Source organism: Penicillium daleae, assembly GCF_028827525.1.
Source record: "Penicillium daleae strain IBT 16125 chromosome Unknown utg000008l_segment0_segment0, whole genome shotgun sequence".
Classification (NCBI taxonomy): Eukaryota; Fungi; Ascomycota; class Eurotiomycetes; order Eurotiales; family Aspergillaceae; genus Penicillium; species Penicillium daleae.
The window spans coordinates 5187200-5205709 of NW_026623156.1; the positions used below are offsets into that span (position 1 = coordinate 5187200).

General features: G+C 50.2%; 5 protein-coding genes across 5 annotated transcripts; 3 read left to right on the forward strand and 2 right to left on the reverse strand.

Moving 5' to 3' along the window:
- Positions 1-799: 799 nt before the first annotated feature.
- Positions 800-2071, forward strand: N7458_010365 (KH domain-containing protein; the record flags this gene model as incomplete). Its single annotated transcript, XM_056913747.1, has 1 exon — positions 800-2071. The coding sequence occupies one exon, from the start codon at positions 800-802 to the stop codon at positions 2069-2071; it is 1272 nt and encodes a 423-aa protein (XP_056762596.1).
- A 2312-nt stretch (positions 2072-4383) lies between these two features.
- Positions 4384-7444, reverse strand: N7458_010366 (2-oxoglutarate dehydrogenase family protein; the record flags this gene model as incomplete). The annotated part of the gene is made up of 4 exons (XM_056913748.1): positions 4384-4901; positions 4959-5772; positions 5820-7326; positions 7395-7444. 4 exons carry the CDS (start codon positions 7442-7444, stop codon positions 4384-4386), a joined length of 2889 nt encoding a protein of 962 aa, XP_056762597.1.
- A 989-nt stretch (positions 7445-8433) lies between these two features.
- On the forward strand, positions 8434-10463 carry N7458_010367 (Zn(II)2Cys6 transcription factor; the record flags this gene model as incomplete). Its single annotated transcript, XM_056913749.1, has 3 exons — positions 8434-8479; positions 8537-9114; positions 9420-10463. The coding sequence occupies 3 exons, from the start codon at positions 8434-8436 to the stop codon at positions 10461-10463; spliced, it is 1668 nt and encodes a 555-aa protein (XP_056762598.1).
- A 290-nt stretch (positions 10464-10753) lies between these two features.
- Positions 10754-11167, forward strand: N7458_010368 (uncharacterized protein; the record flags this gene model as incomplete). The annotated part of the gene is made up of 1 exon (XM_056913750.1): positions 10754-11167. The coding sequence occupies one exon, from the start codon at positions 10754-10756 to the stop codon at positions 11165-11167; it is 414 nt and encodes a 137-aa protein (XP_056762599.1).
- An 854-nt stretch (positions 11168-12021) lies between these two features.
- On the reverse strand, positions 12022-14619 carry N7458_010369 (putative LPXTG-motif cell wall anchor domain protein; the record flags this gene model as incomplete). Its single annotated transcript, XM_056913751.1, has 1 exon — positions 12022-14619. One exon carries the CDS (start codon positions 14617-14619, stop codon positions 12022-12024), a length of 2598 nt encoding a protein of 865 aa, XP_056762600.1.
- Positions 14620-18510: the final 3891 nt, after the last annotated feature.

The window sequence follows — 18510 nt, forward strand, 5'->3', positions numbered from 1 at the left end:
CCCGTCTGGCTATTCTCCCCGGTCCCTAGAACAGTGGGATGCTTGGCAGAATGACTAAGATACTCCCTGTACGCTCACCAAACCTCTAGAGGCCATCTTCTTTAAAAGAAAAAAGGGAAAGTGACATGTAAATGAAATGAGCCTGAAACATGTATAGTTGATGATGATTTAAAAGCTTGCGTATGAGTTTGGTTGACAGCATCAGCATTCTCGAGCATGGACAGTGGAACCAAAGGCGACGTCAGGACCAAGCGCACGGTCAACTGGCGACTCTCCGCTTAACTCACCATTCTCTCTTCCACCTCTTTCACGACGTCCCTCTCCATCACCTTCACCATCTCACTCCCCCTCTCCCTCGCCTCCTCGTCCTCCTCACTTCCCTGTCTCTCTCTCTCCGTCATCTCCTTCCTCCTCTTTCTCCCCTCTTCCCCCTCCTCCTCCTCCATCTCTTTCTTCCTGCATCCCCTCGCCACCTTCCCCCCCCCCTCCCCTCCCACCAACGTCGATTTCTCCACTTCTGTCGGACCCTCTTCGGTAGGTCACCATCCATCCACGCCGTGTCACTAGGGCCTTGGTGGTCGAGTGGAGGAATTTTCCACGATCGCAAGGATCTACTTCGGCGCAGCGCTCTTTTTACGGTCATTGCAGAAACTGATTCTGAGTTCACCCAGTGAACCTCCCCGCTATCCACTCCTCCGCGACCGTGTGACTTCCGACGAGCGCTCCCCTCCCCCTCTCAAAATCCATTCCACCACTCCGAACCGTGTCTTCTCAGATCCTCGACCAACCCAAAAATAAAATGGAGGCTACCGAAGTTCACCAAACCACCGTTCCGGCCGATGAGCCCATGACCGATGCCTACGTCGACACCATGGGCGAGCAAGAGCCTATGGATGCCACTCCGAAGACAGAGGAAGAATACGCGCAGTCGATGCTGACTCTGCGCGCTATTGTCTCATCCAAGGAGGCCGGTGTCATCATTGGTAAGGCCGGCAAAAATGTCGCAGACCTCCGCGACGAGACTGGCGTGAAGGCTGGGGTTAGCAAGGTCGTCCCCGGCGTCCACGACCGAGTCCTGACCGTGACTGGTCCCCTTCAAGGCACCGCTCGCGCCTACGCGATCGTTGCGAAGGGTCTCCTGGAGGGTGCTCCGCAGATGGGTATGGGTGGCGTCGTCTCCAACAATGGGACCCACCGTAAGTCGTCCTATGTCCCCTCTACTACTCTTCCCCAGGGATCTGGCAATCCCCCCCAGAAGGCCTCGTCGCCGTATGTGAAACAACCACATTCATATCAGCCAACCCTGGCTCCCACCGGCGGAAGAAAACCCAATTCACGTGCTAACTTTCCTCAAGCCGTCCGGCTCCTCATTTCCCACAACCAGATGGGCACCATCATCGGTCGACAGGGCTTGAAGATCAAGCACATTCAGGATGCGTCCGGCGTTCGCATGGTTGCCCAGAAGGAAATGCTTCCTCAGTCTACCGAGCGCATTGTTGAGGTTCAGGGCACCCCCGATGGTATTGAGAAGGCTGTCTGGGAGATTGGCAAGTGCTTGATCGATGACTGGCAGCGCGGCACCGGCACCGTTCTTTACAACCCTGCTGTTCGCGCCTCTCTGGGTGGTTCTCAGCCTGTTCAGCAGAGCAACAACTCAGTCGGCACTGGCAATGGTTATACCAGCCGTCAGTACAACCGCACTGGTAACGGCGCTGACTTCAGTGACAATGGTGGCTACAGTCGCCGCTCCAACTCCGATGCCGGCGCTGGTGGTGGCGGTGCTCGTGGATACCCTCTGGTCACCGAGGATGGCGATGAAATCCAGACTCAAAACATCAGCATTCCCGCCGACATGGTTGGCTGCATCATCGGTCGCGCTGGTAGCAAGATCACCGAGATCCGTCGGAGCTCTGGAGCCCGCATCTCGATTGCTAAGGCCCCTCACGATGAGACTGGCGAGCGCATGTTCACGATCATGGGCAGTGCCTCCGCTAACGAGAAGGCCTTGTATCTTCTCTATGAGAACCTCGAAGCAGAGAAGACTCGCCGCAGCCAGCTGCCCCAGGAGTAAATCGGTCTTTTTCTTTTGGCAGGGAGTCGGATTGGGACCGCTTGCACGGTTTCTTTTGTGTTTTTCTTTGAACCTTACGACTTCAGACTGTCGGTCATGATCTGCGACGGTCATGTGCAAGCGAGTTTCCCTTTTTATTTGAGTCTATTCTTTCTCTATCTTTTCTGTTTTTCACTTTCTTATTCCCTGCTTCCCACTCTTCCCCCGCCTCTATCTCCATCTTCCCTTTCGATGTACTCTCTTCACCTGATGCGTTGCTTCAATTCTCCCAGGAGCAGAAATTCGCTACAATGAACGGGTCCATCCGACACAGACATCAGGTCCGACGTCGTTCCATGATCCCATCATGCGTGAAGCCTAATCGCAACCCGGAGGACTGGCCTCATGGCTCAATCTTCGTGAACCTGGAACCGAGCTGTACTCTAGTACGCTGTGTTTCCCGGGATTTGGGCTACGTTTCATTCGACAATTGCTCGACCTTCATTCGATCTTCGGTCACCGCTGCGAGTCGTTTCTTGTGCGGGTCATCGCCCTCCTCTGTCTCTACCTCTTCCTCCACAATATTCTTTCAAAAACCTTCAGTCTCCCCTTCGTCACCAACTATCTGTCTCCGGGTGCAGCTCACACTGCCCTTGATACTCGCTCTCCAGCTTCACCCTTTTCATTTACCATGCTCTAATTGCGATGTCCTCTACCCACCCCTTTTATCCCCGACTGTACCTTTCAAACCTCGAAAAAAAAATCCGTCTTCTATCTTCTCTGCTCTCCTAATTCTCGTCTTCAAACCGTCTCTCTATCTTATCTCCGTGTGCCATCCCTTTGTTTTTCCGACGGATATCTTAGTTTCCTCGATGTCCTTGACATCTTCACGGAATTTTCTGAGTACACCAAATGCCAAAATGAAAGTTCCTATCTGCAGCGGATAGGTTATGGTATGCCCTGCAATTATCTCGTATTCTATCGTAGCTATAGCTCTGGTCAGCAATGCCGGGTGACTAGTATCCCTTGCAAGTGTCTAGAATACTTAACAGTATGCTAAAACTGCGCCTTGCATTAGCTATGGAGGTTGATTAAAACCCAGGCCTAAGTCGATCACACTGACATGCCACCGTAGTAGAAACTTGAATATTCTGAGCCGATCATTTGGCCCCTGAGCTCCCACCATAAGTGCTCATGTTTGTTCCAATTGAGGAACATTGCTTATATCCGGCCATTTTCAGACAGGGAAGGCCCAGATCACTCTCTGTCTGTAAAATTCCCACGGAGGATAGAGACGTGAACTAAAATATCTCGAGCATGTTTAAGACCGGCTTTGAACGGTAAAACCGTGGGGAAGCTACTCCATTTTGCTGCCATCTTGGAATAATGTGTTAGACGGGTTAAGAAACTATTCTTTCCTCCAGGGGTTGGCGGATCCTGGTCAGAGGTTCCTCTCGCATTTCGTTTCATACTGGCAGTTCAGGGACACAGCAAACCCTCCCGTACAACCTTCTCCGTACTCGTTTGCTGAACACTGCCTCGGAGGCTGGACAAATCGAGGTGTTCGATTATCTATGGGATGGATTTATAAAACAACAAGACATCCCAGTTCCGTGGGACTCTCTGAAAGCAGCAGCTCGACAAGGTTCTTTACAACTTACAGAAGCGATTCGTCAACGGGAACCTGAATTTTATGCTAGGGCAGAACCAAAAGGCCCCCGAGGCAGTCAGCTCGGTAATACGGAGATCAAAGTAGCACTGTGAAGTGAGAATCTTCATTACATTGATTATCTGCTTGGTCTCGGCGCAGACCTAAATGAAATCTTTCCTGAACAAAGCTCTATACGAACCACGGTCCGCGCAGATATTGATGATGGTATCTTGTCCACCAATTTATTCAATCATATTCTTGAAGCTTACATGATTACCATAGAATTGCAATGCAGCGTATTCGCTTTCTCGTGGAGAGGGAGGCTCGCGTCAAAGGCTCCGAGGCTTTAAGAGAAGCAGCTCGTACGGAAAGATAGGAGGCCGTCTAATTCTTGCACAAGCAAGGCGCAGACGTTGCTGACTGGTTCTGAGTTGGCAAAATTGAATCTTTCGAGCCAATCAGCTCTCATTATACCTGCAGCGAGTGGAAATGAACAAATTACTCGCTACCTTCTTCAACATGGGCAGAATATTGGCTATCAAGATCGGTCGGGTCAGGCTGCTCAAGTGACGGCTGAGAAAAATGGTCATCTCAAGATTACGGAGCTGTCCTCAATCACTGTCTGAAAACAAACACCTAATTCTTCATCTCAAAAGCCTATTTCGAAGTCTCGCCAAACATCCTACGAATGTTGGAACGCCTCTTTCAATAATGCCTCCTCCTGCGCCCGGTGCTCTTTGGCAAACCCAGTCGCAACACTAGGAGTTGCCTCACGGCCAGCAAAGCGCAACCGACGACCCTTGTGATGATCTATTGTGTCGAAAATAGTCTCCATGCGCGTTTTAGCAAAGGACCACGGTCCATCATTCAACGACTCTTCCTGGCACCAAACAACGTCCGAGGCATTGGGGTACAGATTGAGGTTGTCCCTGGCCTTATCCCAAGGGAAAGGGTGTAACTGCTCAATGCGAGTGATGGCGGTATCTTTGATACCGTGGGTCTCACGATATTTGTCCAATGCAAAGTATACCTGCCCCGAGCAATAGATAACTCGGTTAATCTCAGAAGGGTCAGCAATCGTACTTCCTTGAGCTGGGTCTGCAAGGAGAGGCTGGAAGCGAGATTCTCCGATGAAATCCTCGATATTGGATTTAACCGAGGGATGACGCAGAAGTGATTTCGAGAATAATAGAATCAAAGCTATATCAACACATTGAGTCAGTTAGGATTGTGACGAGCCTCGAAGACAAAACTTACGTTTGCGGAAGTCCCGGTGTATCTGTCGTCGTAGTACATGAAATAAATTCGCGGGTGTCGTCATGTAAACCACCTGCATGTTGGCGTCCTGATGCTGCCTCTCGAGCTGATGTGCTGTGGGGAAGAAACGACCATCCTCTCCACATAATTGCAAGAAGCGCTCCATCCGAGCGGAGGAGTGTTCAGGTCCTTGTCCGTCAAATCCATGGGGCAATGACAACACAATGCCGGATCGCATGAGCCATTTGTTCTCGGCCGACGAGATAAACTGGTCAATGATACACTGGGCATTGTTCGCAAAGTCGCCAAACTGTGCCTCCCATACCACCAACGCATTTGGATACATGCAAGAATACCCATAGTCGAATCCCATAACACCATATTCACTCAGGGATGAATTTCCGACAGTAAACTCCGCTTGCTCGGGACTAAGATCGTTCAATGGCATATAAGTAGAGCCAGTGCGTTGATCATGTAAGTTGGCATGACGCTGGGAGAATGTCCCTCGTTCCACATCTTGTCCAGAAACTCGAACATGATGTCCTTCTAGACACAGACTGCCCATTGCCAAAGCCTCAGCAGTGGCCCAGTCAATGTCTTGGCCTTCCAAAAGGATCTGTTGACGCTTTTGAAGAATCCGTTTAAGGCTCTTATGTACCTGGAAAGGCTCCTCGGGAACACCCAGTTTTCCAGCCACTGCATTGACAACGTCTTGAGTGACTGCTGTAGGCTTTGTAGGAAGAACTTCTTGAGCGACCTCTGCTGGTGTTTTCATATCATTCCATGGTGCGGTAAGATACTCGCGTTCCAGTGCCTGGGGGTTCTTGCTGTTTTCTAAGCTCTTTGTCATTTCCCCCATACCCTTGCCTCCATCTCATTGACCTCCTCACGAGTCACAATTCCCTCTCGAAGCAGCTTACTGACATAAAGCTCCAAATGGGAAACTTTCTTCTTGATTTGCTCATACATCTTTGGCTGGGTGAAGAAGGGCTGGTCCATCTCGTTATGACCATGCTTTCGGTAGCAGATCATGTCCACCCAGCAATCCTTGCCAAATCGAGCACGATAATCAGCAGCCAGCTTGCCGATAAATACCACTGCTTCAACGTCATCTGCATTGACATGAAAAACTGGGGCATTAATAGTCTTCGCAATATCTGAGGCATACGGAGATGCTCGGGCCGACTCTGGATTGGTGGTGAATCCGACCTGATTGTTGATGATCAAATGTACCGTGCCACCAGTCTCATACGACTTCAACCCTGAAAGACCCATTGTCTCATAGATCACACCTTGTCCCGAGAATGAGGCATCCGTATGACTATTCAAGACCATGATAGATCTCCGGTCACCTCCATTCTGGTGCTGCACAGCTCGGGCCATGCCTTGGCCAAGCGTATTCTGAGATTCCAAGTGAGATGGATTAGGCAGGATGGAGACATGAACTTTCTTGCCAGATGGCGTTTCACGCTCGTAATTCATCCCCAGGTGATACTTGACATCACCAGAGATTTGATGGCGTGATATTGAGTCTGCGGAAAACTCGCTGAAGATCAACGCGTTTGGCTTCCTGGCCACGTTACTGAGGACATTGAGCTTCCCACGGTGACAGCACGGGAAGATGATCTCTCGGACCCCATTCTCTGCACTTGCATCGATAATGGCTTTCAATGCTGGAACTTGACTCTCAACTCCCTCAATGCTGAAGCGTTTGGCATTGGGAAATTTCGCGGACATGAACTTTTCGAAAGTTGTGGTCCACACAAGTCGGTCAAGGATCCGTGTCTTCTCTTCTGGGTCGAATCGATAGGGGACGGGCGTTTCCAGACGTTCGCGAATCCATTCTCGTTCTTCGCGGGTGGACACATGAAGGTATTCCGCCCCGATTGATCCGCAGTACAGGGTCTCGCAGGCCGTGATAATTTCCCGGAGAGTCATTGTGGATACATTCTCCGAAACGAAATACGGAAGCAGCCCTGGACCAAGACTAATATGACTTTCCATGTCTGCTTCTGTCAAACCATAGAACTCGGGGCTCAGTTCATCAGGAGGCAAATTCCGCGTGCTCGGGAGATCAAGAGGGTTGGTCTTGGCTTTCTTGTGCCCTAGCTCCTGATATGCTCGGACCAAGCGCTCAAGCTTGAATTGAATAGCCGCCTGTGAGGGTAATTTTGGCAGTTCTGAGCTCGAGGGTAGCGGATCTCTTGGCGAGAAAGACGATTGACTGTGATGAATGACCGATTCCTGAGTGGGGAGGCCATGCTCGATGGCATGGAAATATTCTTGCCAAGAGCTGTGAACAGAGGTTGGATCGTGACGCCATGCGGTATACAAGTGGTCGAGATAGTCTGACGAAGTTGCGAAAGAGCTGGCTGCGTGTAGCTAGCCAATTCGTCAGTTTCCTGTTGACACGAAGGTATAATGTATCAATCTTACTCGTTCATGCCGAGGCTGTTGGCCCCATGCTGGCAATTCGCAACGTGCATATCGGTTTGCTAGGGTTCTACCATAGCCACCTGCACGTCGCAGGTGGCAAGCCCTGGAAGAAAGCATGTGGCAGATGTTGCAGAAGCTTTGTTCTGTCTAGCCCAGACTTGCCGTCTTCTGCTTCAAGATATAGGGCGGTTATTAGGGTTTCTACTCCGCGGCTAGACCTGGCCGACTCCAGCAATTCAGCGCGATTAAATCTCCCAGAAACGCAAGAGTTCAATATATTTATCAGCGATTCGGCATCACTAAAAGATGCCATATAGCCGTAAAGTACCCGAATCGTGAGGGGGAGTCGGGATACCCTTCCGACGGAACGCACATAGTAGGCGCCGAGAACGAATTGTGTTTTGCAGGAGCTTTGAGTATATACCATGGCCATTATAACATAAAGAAAGACATGTGTTTCAAGAAATCAATAGTCATTGAGGTCGAGCTGTCTTGCAGAGATATAGCAGCAGAATCATTTGAGGTGTGATCGGCGTGGTCCTCCGCGTTTCGGCATCACGACAAGATGCCAGCCGATCGGATTCTTCGAGGTTAATTAGTAGCTCGATTAGTAGATCTTCCAACGAAGTAATCCGAATGGTATGAGGGAGGGTGCTTGGAAAGCCCTTTCAAAAGAATTCTTTAAAGACATCTCAAAAAACACCTCGGCTGCATTTGTAAAGCAAATGTGTCTTAGCCAGGTGCAAAGCGGCCCAGTCTGTACGGATCGTTCGCAATATCGACTAAGCCGACTTGGGACAAAAAGTGCGGTACTATTCGATTGGATCCCGATTGCAAGAGAAGTTATAGCAAGCCCCGGTTCGTAGCCTTCTGAATAGCCAGTTAATACTCTGTTAGTTCCTGAGGCTTCATATATCTTGAAAATCTCCAGTGATCGGATCAACAGCTGCTTGGGTGTGTTGGAACCTCGCAATTCCCAGCGTTGCGGGGAACTAAGGCTTTCAATCCGACTGCGGTCCGCTGTGCAACCAATCTCACAATGTCCGAAGCCCGGCTACTGCCTCGAAATCGACGGAAGACACGGAGTATGATGCAGTTCTCACAATATGAACTGAATCAATAGGCTAATCATCGTTGCTTAGGTGGCTGTCTCCGTTGCAAGCAAAGAAAGATCAAGTGTGATGAAGCTTTGCCACAATGTAACCAGTGCACGCGCAAAGCACTCGACTGTCCAGGATACGTACGACCGCTGAAGTGGTCGTCTAAGTATGAAACCTGGAATAACACTGATGTCGCGAAATACAATCTGAAGGATCTCAACCACAACGTGCGCCACCCTGAAAATAACACAAGGGAACCTGAAAATGCTCTACCACAGACTCCCAAAAAGCTCCACAGGAGCCCATTCTTTGCAGAAAGAGAAGATTTCCCTGAAGAAAACCATTTCAATCACGCTCTTGATACCGCTTCACATGCAAATGACTTCAACCTGGATACGGATGAGCTTCTGGGGCCGTTTCTTTTCTCGAGGCCCAGCATGGACAACTTCTTTCTTGATTCTATCTCACAGGGCCAGCACATAGACACAGAAACGCTTTGGGATGATCTGATTAAGTCTCCCCAAACTATTGAAGACCAGAGTACGCGGCTCTCTCGGCACTACTTCTCAAGTATCTGCCGCATCAACTGTTGTTTCGACTCATCCAAAAACCCATTTCGGGTATGGGTGGCCGAATCGATGCACTCTTGTCCACTTCTTTACCATTGCATATTATCCATGTCAGCTTCACACTTGGCTGCTAGGCAACAAAGCGACTTGATGGCCGTTGCTTTGGAGCATAGGGCGGAGGCTATATCAAGGCTTGGTACTGAAATCCTCGGTGCGGAGCTACATTCCAGCTTGAAGTCATGTTCGTCCTTTGAGGGTATCTCCCGCGCACTGCTTGCATGCATACTACTAGGCATGACTGATGTACGACTTCTTTTCGAATTGCTCAAATGAAATTGAGGCTAACGCAGAATTAGAGCTGGCACAATCCGTCTGTTCTAGGACTCACTCATCTTCACGGTGCACGAGTTCTTTTCAAGAAATGGCTTGCTGGTGTCACAGACGCGTCTAAAACATCTCCAGAGCAAGACAAACTATCTTACGATAAGAATTTCCTAGTCGGCACAATGGCTTATTGGGAGGCGATGGCATCATTTCTAATGGACCAACCTATGCAATCCGTTTCATACCTCACGCCAATCTCTGACCAGAGTGGAAATAAGAAAATTCAGTCCAACCCTTGGACAGGGATTTCAACGCCTCTTTTTGTCTATCTCGCCCAGGCAGGTGCACTTGGACGACAGCGGTCAGTCATTAGAAAATTCACCGTGTCGACTTCCACAACAGCAATTCATGACAAACTTCATGTGGAGCTTCTCTCCCAGGCGCGTGACGTTGAAAATTCTCTTCTCAGTTACAAGATCCTTTCGGCGGATAGAGTCGAAGACACAGGTGATGCACTTACACCTGTGAGCCACTTGCAGAAGATGGCCCAAATATACAGGTTGACGGCTCTTCTCGAACTTTATCGAGTCTTTCCAGAACTTTTCCAGAATCTAACTTCAGACGAATGTGATGCCTTCAATTTCACGTCGTTCAAAACAAGGATCATCGCTATTGCAATTGGCATTCTCACTCTCATATCAACCATACCTACCACTTCGGGGGTAAATGCCTTGCTATGTCTTCCCATGATTGCAGCCGGGAGTACATTGCAAACCACAGAGCCAGATCAAGCAGAATTCTCGCACGTGTCAACAAGTAGTCTCTGCAGTGATCTAATGTCGATCTTCATTCAGGACGATACTCATGCCCAATGGCGGGAATTTGTACGAGAGCGAATGAATGTGATACACAATCATGTTGGATTGGGCGGTGTTGCTCGAGCATTGGAGGTTATTGAGAAGACTTGGATGAGAGCTGATATTCAAGCCTTTGTACATGAGTGCAGCTCAATAGGGGAATTTGTTCATTGGACGGATGTGATGGCTGATGAGCGGTTGGAGACTATGTTTGGGTGAGATGCAACTAAACAAATTATGAGAGCCTTCATACAGTACATTTGACATGATGTTTGTCTCTTGCTAGTGTTAACATCTCATAGCTGGTTATGCATCCAATGAGGAGGATCATGCAAACTATCCTGATTTGGATAAGTAGTGCGAAGCAAGAATGCGATTGGCTGGGTTCAAGTGGTCATTTCCATCCTATAGCACTACAAAAACAATCATTCCCATACACGAGAGCAGTGAAAATACGAGATTTCCTTTCCATTTATCTTCAAACCTCATCAAACTTCCAAGAATCTAAAATGGTCTTCCAAATCAAAAACAAAGCAGAGATATTCAAAATCCCCAAGTTCGACGGCATACCCAACATCTACTTCGGTAAAATACCTGACCCAAACCACTTCATACAGCCACATTCTAAGCAAACGAAACCTCCAGCGGACTACCTGGGCACACAAAAAGACACTTCAAGCCCTATTACCGGCTCATGGTTCCGCATCGAAAAGGGACCCGAGTCCACTCCCCCGACATACGAGTACGACGAGGTTGGCGTGGTCATCGAGGGCGAGATGACGTTCAGAGATGAGACTGGACAGACAGCGACTGTAAAGGCAGGAGATACGTTCTTCTTTCCCCGCGGGAGTACGATTACTTTCTCGACGGAATCACACGGGGTTGCATGGAAATGTGGGGGTAGGCTCCCGAGCAAATTGTGATTTAGTCTACAAGAAGAAGAAGAAGTTATACTAGGTCTGAGACTAGAGGTAGTGGAGTAGAGAAAGCAAGTTGAATGCGAAAGTGAGTCTCGTTCAATTCGTAAATCAAATCCGTTCCCATATAAGCGTGAAGAAACCACCCGCGCGCGGTCAAAGGCAAAAGAAGCACGAATAACATGAGAGAAATGGCGGAGCTGGGCAACGCTCTGAGAATGGAAAAACAACGAGTCCGGGGCAAGATGTACAGAGAAGTCGAGAGAAAAGGGGACTGGAACACCGACGCCGGTTGTGATGGTTGATGGTTATGATGCTTGTTTTGTACAATCAATGGATCCGTAAACCGGTATCCGACATGTCCTCAGTCCCAGGGCCGGTGGTCGAATAGGTTCGGAAATGACAGATGGCGAGAAAAAATATGAATATGATAGAAACAAGGCAGTGACTGCCCAGAACGTCTCAGGTTTCTATTGTGCGAATGGCTGGGATAGAACGCACAAAGAAAAGAGCTGAAACGGTGTCTCGATGTCGAAGATAGAGGTCGAAGTGCCACAGATTGGCTGAAGGTGATGGACGGATGGAATTGAGCTGAGCTGGACAATGCGACAGACAGACAAGGACTCCAGACTCAGTCAGGATGCATGCACAAACGTCTAAAGAACAAGATAGCGGAACGCCGAACAGAAGACAAATCTCCGTAAATAAGATCAATGCAAGGACGCTGCGTGAACATATGATATCAAGGAGGCGTAACCGGATTGCTAACAAGTTGGTAGGTATGCATGATGAGGTTGCAACGCCATGCAGAGCAGAAAATAACGCGACACGGTACCGGGCGAAAAACGTGACAAGAAGGGTTAGTCGATGCTGTCGTCCAAGTTCAAGGTGTCGTCGGGCGTGGCGGCAGAGCGGCGTCTCAGCCCGAATCTTCGCGTGCCTACGCTGTTGGTACGGAGGCGAGGTTGCTGAATGGGGGTATAGCTGGTAGCGGATTTGCCCGATGGCACGCTGATGCGGGTTTGGGACGCATCTAGCTGAGAGGATCGAGGGCTCTCTTCGGCCACAGAGCCCGGCGTGGTGCTGGAGAAACTGGGTGAGAGGCCATACCGGCGAGATCCAGCCTGAATGTTGTTGCGTGATGTTGCAGGGGAGTAGACAGCCGGGGTCATATAACTGCGGCGGAACGGAATACTCGTTTGAGATAAGGTGGTCGGGGTTCGAGGTTGAGCTTGTTGTGTTTGAGAGGAGGCGGGGTGTTGCTGATACTGCGAGGCACGGGGCTCATGCTGTTCCTGCTGCTGCTGAGCGCTCGGGATTGAGCGAGACACCGAACCACCATGGGATAAACGCTGTCGTGGGGATACACTCTGCGCTGGACTCGGTGTCCCCACCTCTGTCATGGCTCTGGAAAGTGATCGATTTAGGGGGGTTGTGGTCTCCGGGGTCTCTTCATCAGTTGGTGGCCTGCGACTGCGAAGAGAGGCCGACATGCGATGGAGACGACTTGGAGGAGGAGCCACACTTGGCGAGTGAGGTGAGTGAGGTAATTTGCTCTCTGCCGCAGTTGCAGTAGCGGGGTTGATCAACGACAGTCTACGTGCTTCTAGGCGACTGGACATGCGGCTACTCGTGCTTGGACGCCGCTCAAGACCCTCTGGTTCGTGACTGGAAGCTCGTTGATAGGATAGCCCCGGCGCCAAGGATTCATTGTCGCGGCCATTCGCCCGCTGAGGTTGCGCTCCCGGAACGTGGCTCGTCGAAGTTGATCGATCTCTCTGCACTTGCTTGTCTGTCAAAGCCAGACACAGCTCGGTTAGGCTGCGACACACGCTGTCTGCTTTGCGGCGGGCATGTCTCTCGGACGAGGTGTACCCTCCATTCACGACGGAGACCGTGCCCGACGGAGCTATATTGACGCCCAACATGGTGGATAGCGTCAACGCATCTTTGATGGTCACCTCTAGCGCCGTGTACACGTCACTAGTCAGAACATCTTTGGCTTTTGCCAGTGCCGACTGCAAGAGTGGATGAACTTGGCTCTGCGCCGCATAGTCAGCGTCCGCCGAGGGCGTACTGACTTTGCGGTGGTGTCTCGGAGAAGTCGACAATGCAGTCACCGTGGTTGCTGCAGTTCGCGGTCGTTCCTGAGCTGCGCCGGAAATCGCTTCTTGCGAGGACGGCGGCAGTTTGCCGGTGAGTTCCAGCTTGCGGATGCGGGACTTTAGGTCGTCTAGTTCGTCCCAGACCGTAGAAGGTGCGTTGGTCGATAGAGTAGATTCAGTACCATCGCGCGCCTTGTCCGTCTCCCCTCGTGCGCGCTCCGTTGTCTCGGACGTGGACGGTTGGCGGCTGCTTCGAATTGTGGATAGTGTGGAATGTCGTAGGCGCGGCTCGTGGATGGATGGCCGTCGCTCGCCGTTGACTGGTGGTGAACGCGGAGAGGTCTCTGGACTCGTTCGACTAAGTCTGCTGCGCGGAGCGCCGATTACCGATCGCGAGCCGGTGGTCAGACTCGAGTAGCGGAAGCGAGCTGGGTCATCGAGAGGGTGGGCAGAAGCGGATGGGGAGAGGTTGACCGAGGCCGAGTGGATGGCGGGCAAGGGGCTATCGGCGTTGCTGAAGCGTTGGTCGGGGGAAGGGGTTTGTTCTGGGTCGGCACGCGTGGTTGGCGACCGAAGGCTTTGAGTAGAATATCCAAGTCGCGACTGTTTACTCTCACCCCCTCCGCCGTCAGTTATCTTCCACGTCTCGGGAGAAAGGGTCGGGGTTGCGCAATAGTTCGCGGCATACGAAGCAAGTCCTGCTCTGCGCGTAGGAAGGCCACTCACCCGTCTAAAATCCGACCGACCAAGGGAGTCGCGGCGACCCGAGTCTGTCCTTGCGATGTTCAGGAAGACATCTTCGTTCTTGGGGCGGCCGTCGTCGATCTCCGGGGTGTTGTTATTGTCGGACCCCAATCGATAAGCACCGTTTAAGGTGCGACCATGATCGCTCGCCAGGGTCCTCGTTTCGGAATATGCCACACTCGATGGCATGGTGCTATTCACATCAGGGCGAAGCACAGGGGAGAGAGAGTCTTTCTGAGGTCGCCCGGCATTGGGACCTGAGGAGACGTTGGGCGAGAATGCGACGACGGGTGCGGAATTGCGGTTGTTGCAGTTTGCGGATGATTTCGCAGTGGGAGTCGACGCCAACCCCAAAGCCAAATCTGAAGCTGTGAGATTCTGGAGGCTGGGGATGTGAAAGCTTGGAACGGATCGTCGAGACTGGTGCGACCGGTGCAATAAGGAGGAGCGCTTGGGGGTCAGAGTGTCAGAGTCGGGAACAGACGTTTCACCAGTGGTAGCGGCCGTCGTGCCAGTGGGGCCCGCCCACGGTTCTAAGCTGGGCCGAATGTGATGAAGCGACGGGCGGCCGTTGGCTGTTCTGGTGCTTGTTGTCCCAGTCCATGCCATGATTGAATAGGATCGAAGGATCCAAAGCGGGTTCCAGGATGGACTTGGGATCCCAAGATCCTTGTTTGTGCAAAAGCTCGTCTGCAAGTGCCAGTGTGCTGCGGGAAGAAATGACGCGGGTCACCGCTGCTTTCACGAAGTAGGTCTGGGGAAAGCTACTGGGGAGTATGCATCGTGGATCACCCGGCACATTACTGCAGCTGCAAACAAGAATGTCCCAAGTGACACCGTCAAATCGCACGAGTGTGATGAAAGACTCAGTTCTGATGTGTCGACCTTGGAGATTTCTGGAAGACTTTGCTTTTTGTTCTTGTTTTTTTTTGCTTTTTTTTTTTTGGGTGTTTACCGAGTGAACAATATCCATGTGGCTGGGAAATTAGACTGTGGGCGAGGCGAGGCCCGCTCTTACGGCTCTTTGAGCAGAAAGCTCAGGCGTGATCCTACGCACGATGAAGGACTACTGTTTGATACAGCTAAAAGGATTTGGTTCAATCACTTTCGGGTTATACCTCTGGCAGGGTCTTTTGCAATGCCCAGTTATTCTCTCGAGACTTATTCTTATCCAGGTTCTCAATCATCTTTTGAGATAGCCTGCACATCATCTTCTTGCTCATCTTGAACACATAGAAGGGAGATTGATTTAATCTCCTTATAACTAAGTTAGTTATCACCCTGCTATTAGTAAGACTTCTCGAAATGAAGGCTACGGTTGCAGAAGTACAGCCCCATATATTCAAATACTTGGTCCAATAGGGACCCTGCTGCCGTTAGCAGGGCCTAAGTGAAGGCAATCGATCCTCTTATCCCTTTCCAACCATCTGCGAAGGTCAGACCATAGAACCTGCAGAAATTTTGTTGTCCCAACAGAATCAAGACTGTACAATAATCTATGGAGTAGAAGATTGTTTCATGCCCACCGTTTCCAGTCATACAACAAAACAAAGGTGCCAACCATGGTTCGCCTACCAGAGGAGCCACGGACTCGGAGCCGACATCCCCATAGCCGGATCTTCCGTTATTCTGAAGTACAGTGGATATACATCCAGAGTGATTATTATTATTATTATGTGGAATTTTGATTCTCTTCAATCTGTTTGACCTGCCTTGCGGAGAATTTTTCCACGTGGCTCACGTCACGTTCAGACTGTTGTCTGAGTATCCTTTCAGGCCCGGAATCTGGAGTCAAGTATGGAGACCGAAGAGGGAAGAGGACAATCTAGACGCGACGGGAGCACTTCTTATGCGACGATTGAGACTTGTTTTGTATGGACCAATAGACTACATGCTTACCTCTCATGATAACCAGCAAGATATTCCTTGAGCCCCGAAGATGCAGAGATTGACTCCATACCGTATCTCGCAGCCGATGTTCAAAATATAGTAACTGACTAGAGAGCTGGAATACTATTTCAACTTGGATTATGTTGCATCTTTGGTGCCCAATCAAGAAGAGGTTCGCACTTGGTTTGACCATGCAAAACACAAGTCCAAGTACAGGAGTAGAACGATATCTCTCTGTCGTAGCAAACGACTGCCCAGGCCGGCAATATACTTCCCAAGCAGTGCCCGTTTTCAGTCATCGACAAGTCTGATACTAGCGATGGAGAGAGTGATTCGTAATTTCTCCCCTCGGCTATGCACAGCACTGTAGCTGAGGCACTCAGTTATATCGTAAACAAGCGGCTCTCGTCTCGTATACAAGCACGGAGTTCAGTGAGATTCTAGTCAAGACCGCAATTCAACTTGGTTGCAGTGCCTCATCAAGACACCAGACCAGGAGTCCTGTTCTGGCCCCCATATAGCCAGTAGTATTTTCATGTAGCTTCAGAATATATCTGATACGGCAACGATCCATTGGCTCAAGCACAGCCTCCAGAATTAATATCGAGACTGGCCATAGCGCTGGTTGGCCGGTGAACCTCTACTTATTACTATATATTCTACCTGGAGCAAGCATCAATTGGACAGCCCACTCGTTCCATCAACCCACGAACCCACCAATCATTATGCCCAGGGGTATCCTCCGGAATGAAACTTGACTTCAAACAGGCGCCCGCAGCCCCCCTTCCCTACAAGTCCTGCTCGGTAACCGAAACAACTCCCAGGAGCAGGTGGCAAATGGGCCCGAAACATAGGCGAAACACGAAGCAACGTAAGCTTGACCTATCCTGGCTCTGACAGTCTGTTGGTTAAGGGGGGGGATGGGGCTGCGGTTTGATATTTTTAGAATTATTGGGTTCGTTGTGAAACGTTTCGCGTTCACGAAGGATCCGCGGCTAGGAACTGCAATCTATTTGGGACGCGCTGACTGGAGATGATACAGACTGGGAAGTGTAGCAGGCGACTGGCAGAATTAGTAGTTATCAAACTGGTAGAGGGGGTATGGGTGTGGTTGGTCTAGCGAGAGCTGTTGATCATAGACTACTTCGAGAAGGTCGGTACAGTCAGCTACAGTATGTACTGTAGTAGCAGGCAGGCTTCCATCTGATGGGCTGAATACCTCCATGGTATCTAAAAAATGATTCGCTAAGACTGCTTGAGATTACTGCTTACAAGGTACAGTACGAGAACGGAGTACTGTAGTCTATTGAGGGCTGTGAACGCCATGCCCACCATCACTCCGCCGCGATAGGCATGGATCAAGTTTCAGGACTTCCACGTGGGCAGGCCGATCATTCCTTATCTCACAGACTGGAAAAGATTCGGGCTCAGCTGGTCATGCTGGTGCTGAGAAAGTCACGAATAAACGAAGCAGAGTAACGATCTCCTGCCACAACGATGGGTATAACCAGTGTACTGTAGAAAGAAGGTGAGTGAGATCAGAAGAATGACATCCTCAATACCATTTACCCTGCGGTGTCCATCAATCAGCACGCCAATTTTCCATGCACAACACCAAGTTCACAACGATCGCCGAAATCAGCAAGTATCGACTGACGGCAGCCAGGCCAAGGTGATAATCAACGGCGATAGGCTGCATGCTGCCTTTGCCAAGGGCAACTAGTGTCGACTAGCGCCGGGCTGGTGTGTTTCAGAACCGCCTCCTCAGATCCATCAGGCTCCGGGGTTTCAGATGTTGGGTCAGGGCGTGTATTATTTGCCCCTCAAAAAAAAAAAAACCGTATTTTACTTAGTCCATGGAGATATTGCATTATGAACGGAGTACGAAATGCTGAACTAGCTTATATACATGGTTCTATGAGTAGTCTACCACTGCCTTGTTAGTACCTGGTAAAAAATATACCCTTGACCTGACTTATCGGAGGAATCCATGCTACATTAGCGGGTCGGAGACTTTCTGTTCGCCCTTTCATTTCAGCAGTTTGCTGGTTCAGCGGACCATCCCAGTGTGTTTCCCATGGATCAGCCCGCCCACCGTTCACCCGATGAGCCGTGTGTGTGTGCCGTACAGTAGCAATACGCAGATTTCATACAGAGGAACAGCGTATAACTCGAATACACCGGATTAATTACGTCTTATGTTCCTCCATGAGTCCTTCGACAGAGAGAGAGACGGCTAGGTGCAGGGGCACCATGTGCCCTAAGCTCCCGCTCGATCCTATTGAAATTTGAATCATCCCTGCGGCAGGTTCCCTCCAGCCCGTGAACAGGGAACCGTGCACCAGGACGGCTCGGATAGGACCAAATTTGGAATTCTCGAATCAGGCAACGTAACGTGCCCGGACTTTCTGGGCATATTCTGGGTATTCGAAGCGCGGATCTTTGGAAACCACTTGCCATTGTTGTTGTTGATGTTGCTGTATTTATCGTTCTACTGGATGTATTTTTTCCGATACATCCTGAGAGATTCTATATCTTACAGATGCCGACGTGAATATACACTCACCAGGAAAGAGCTGCATAATGGAACAGTCAATGTCGCACAGAAGA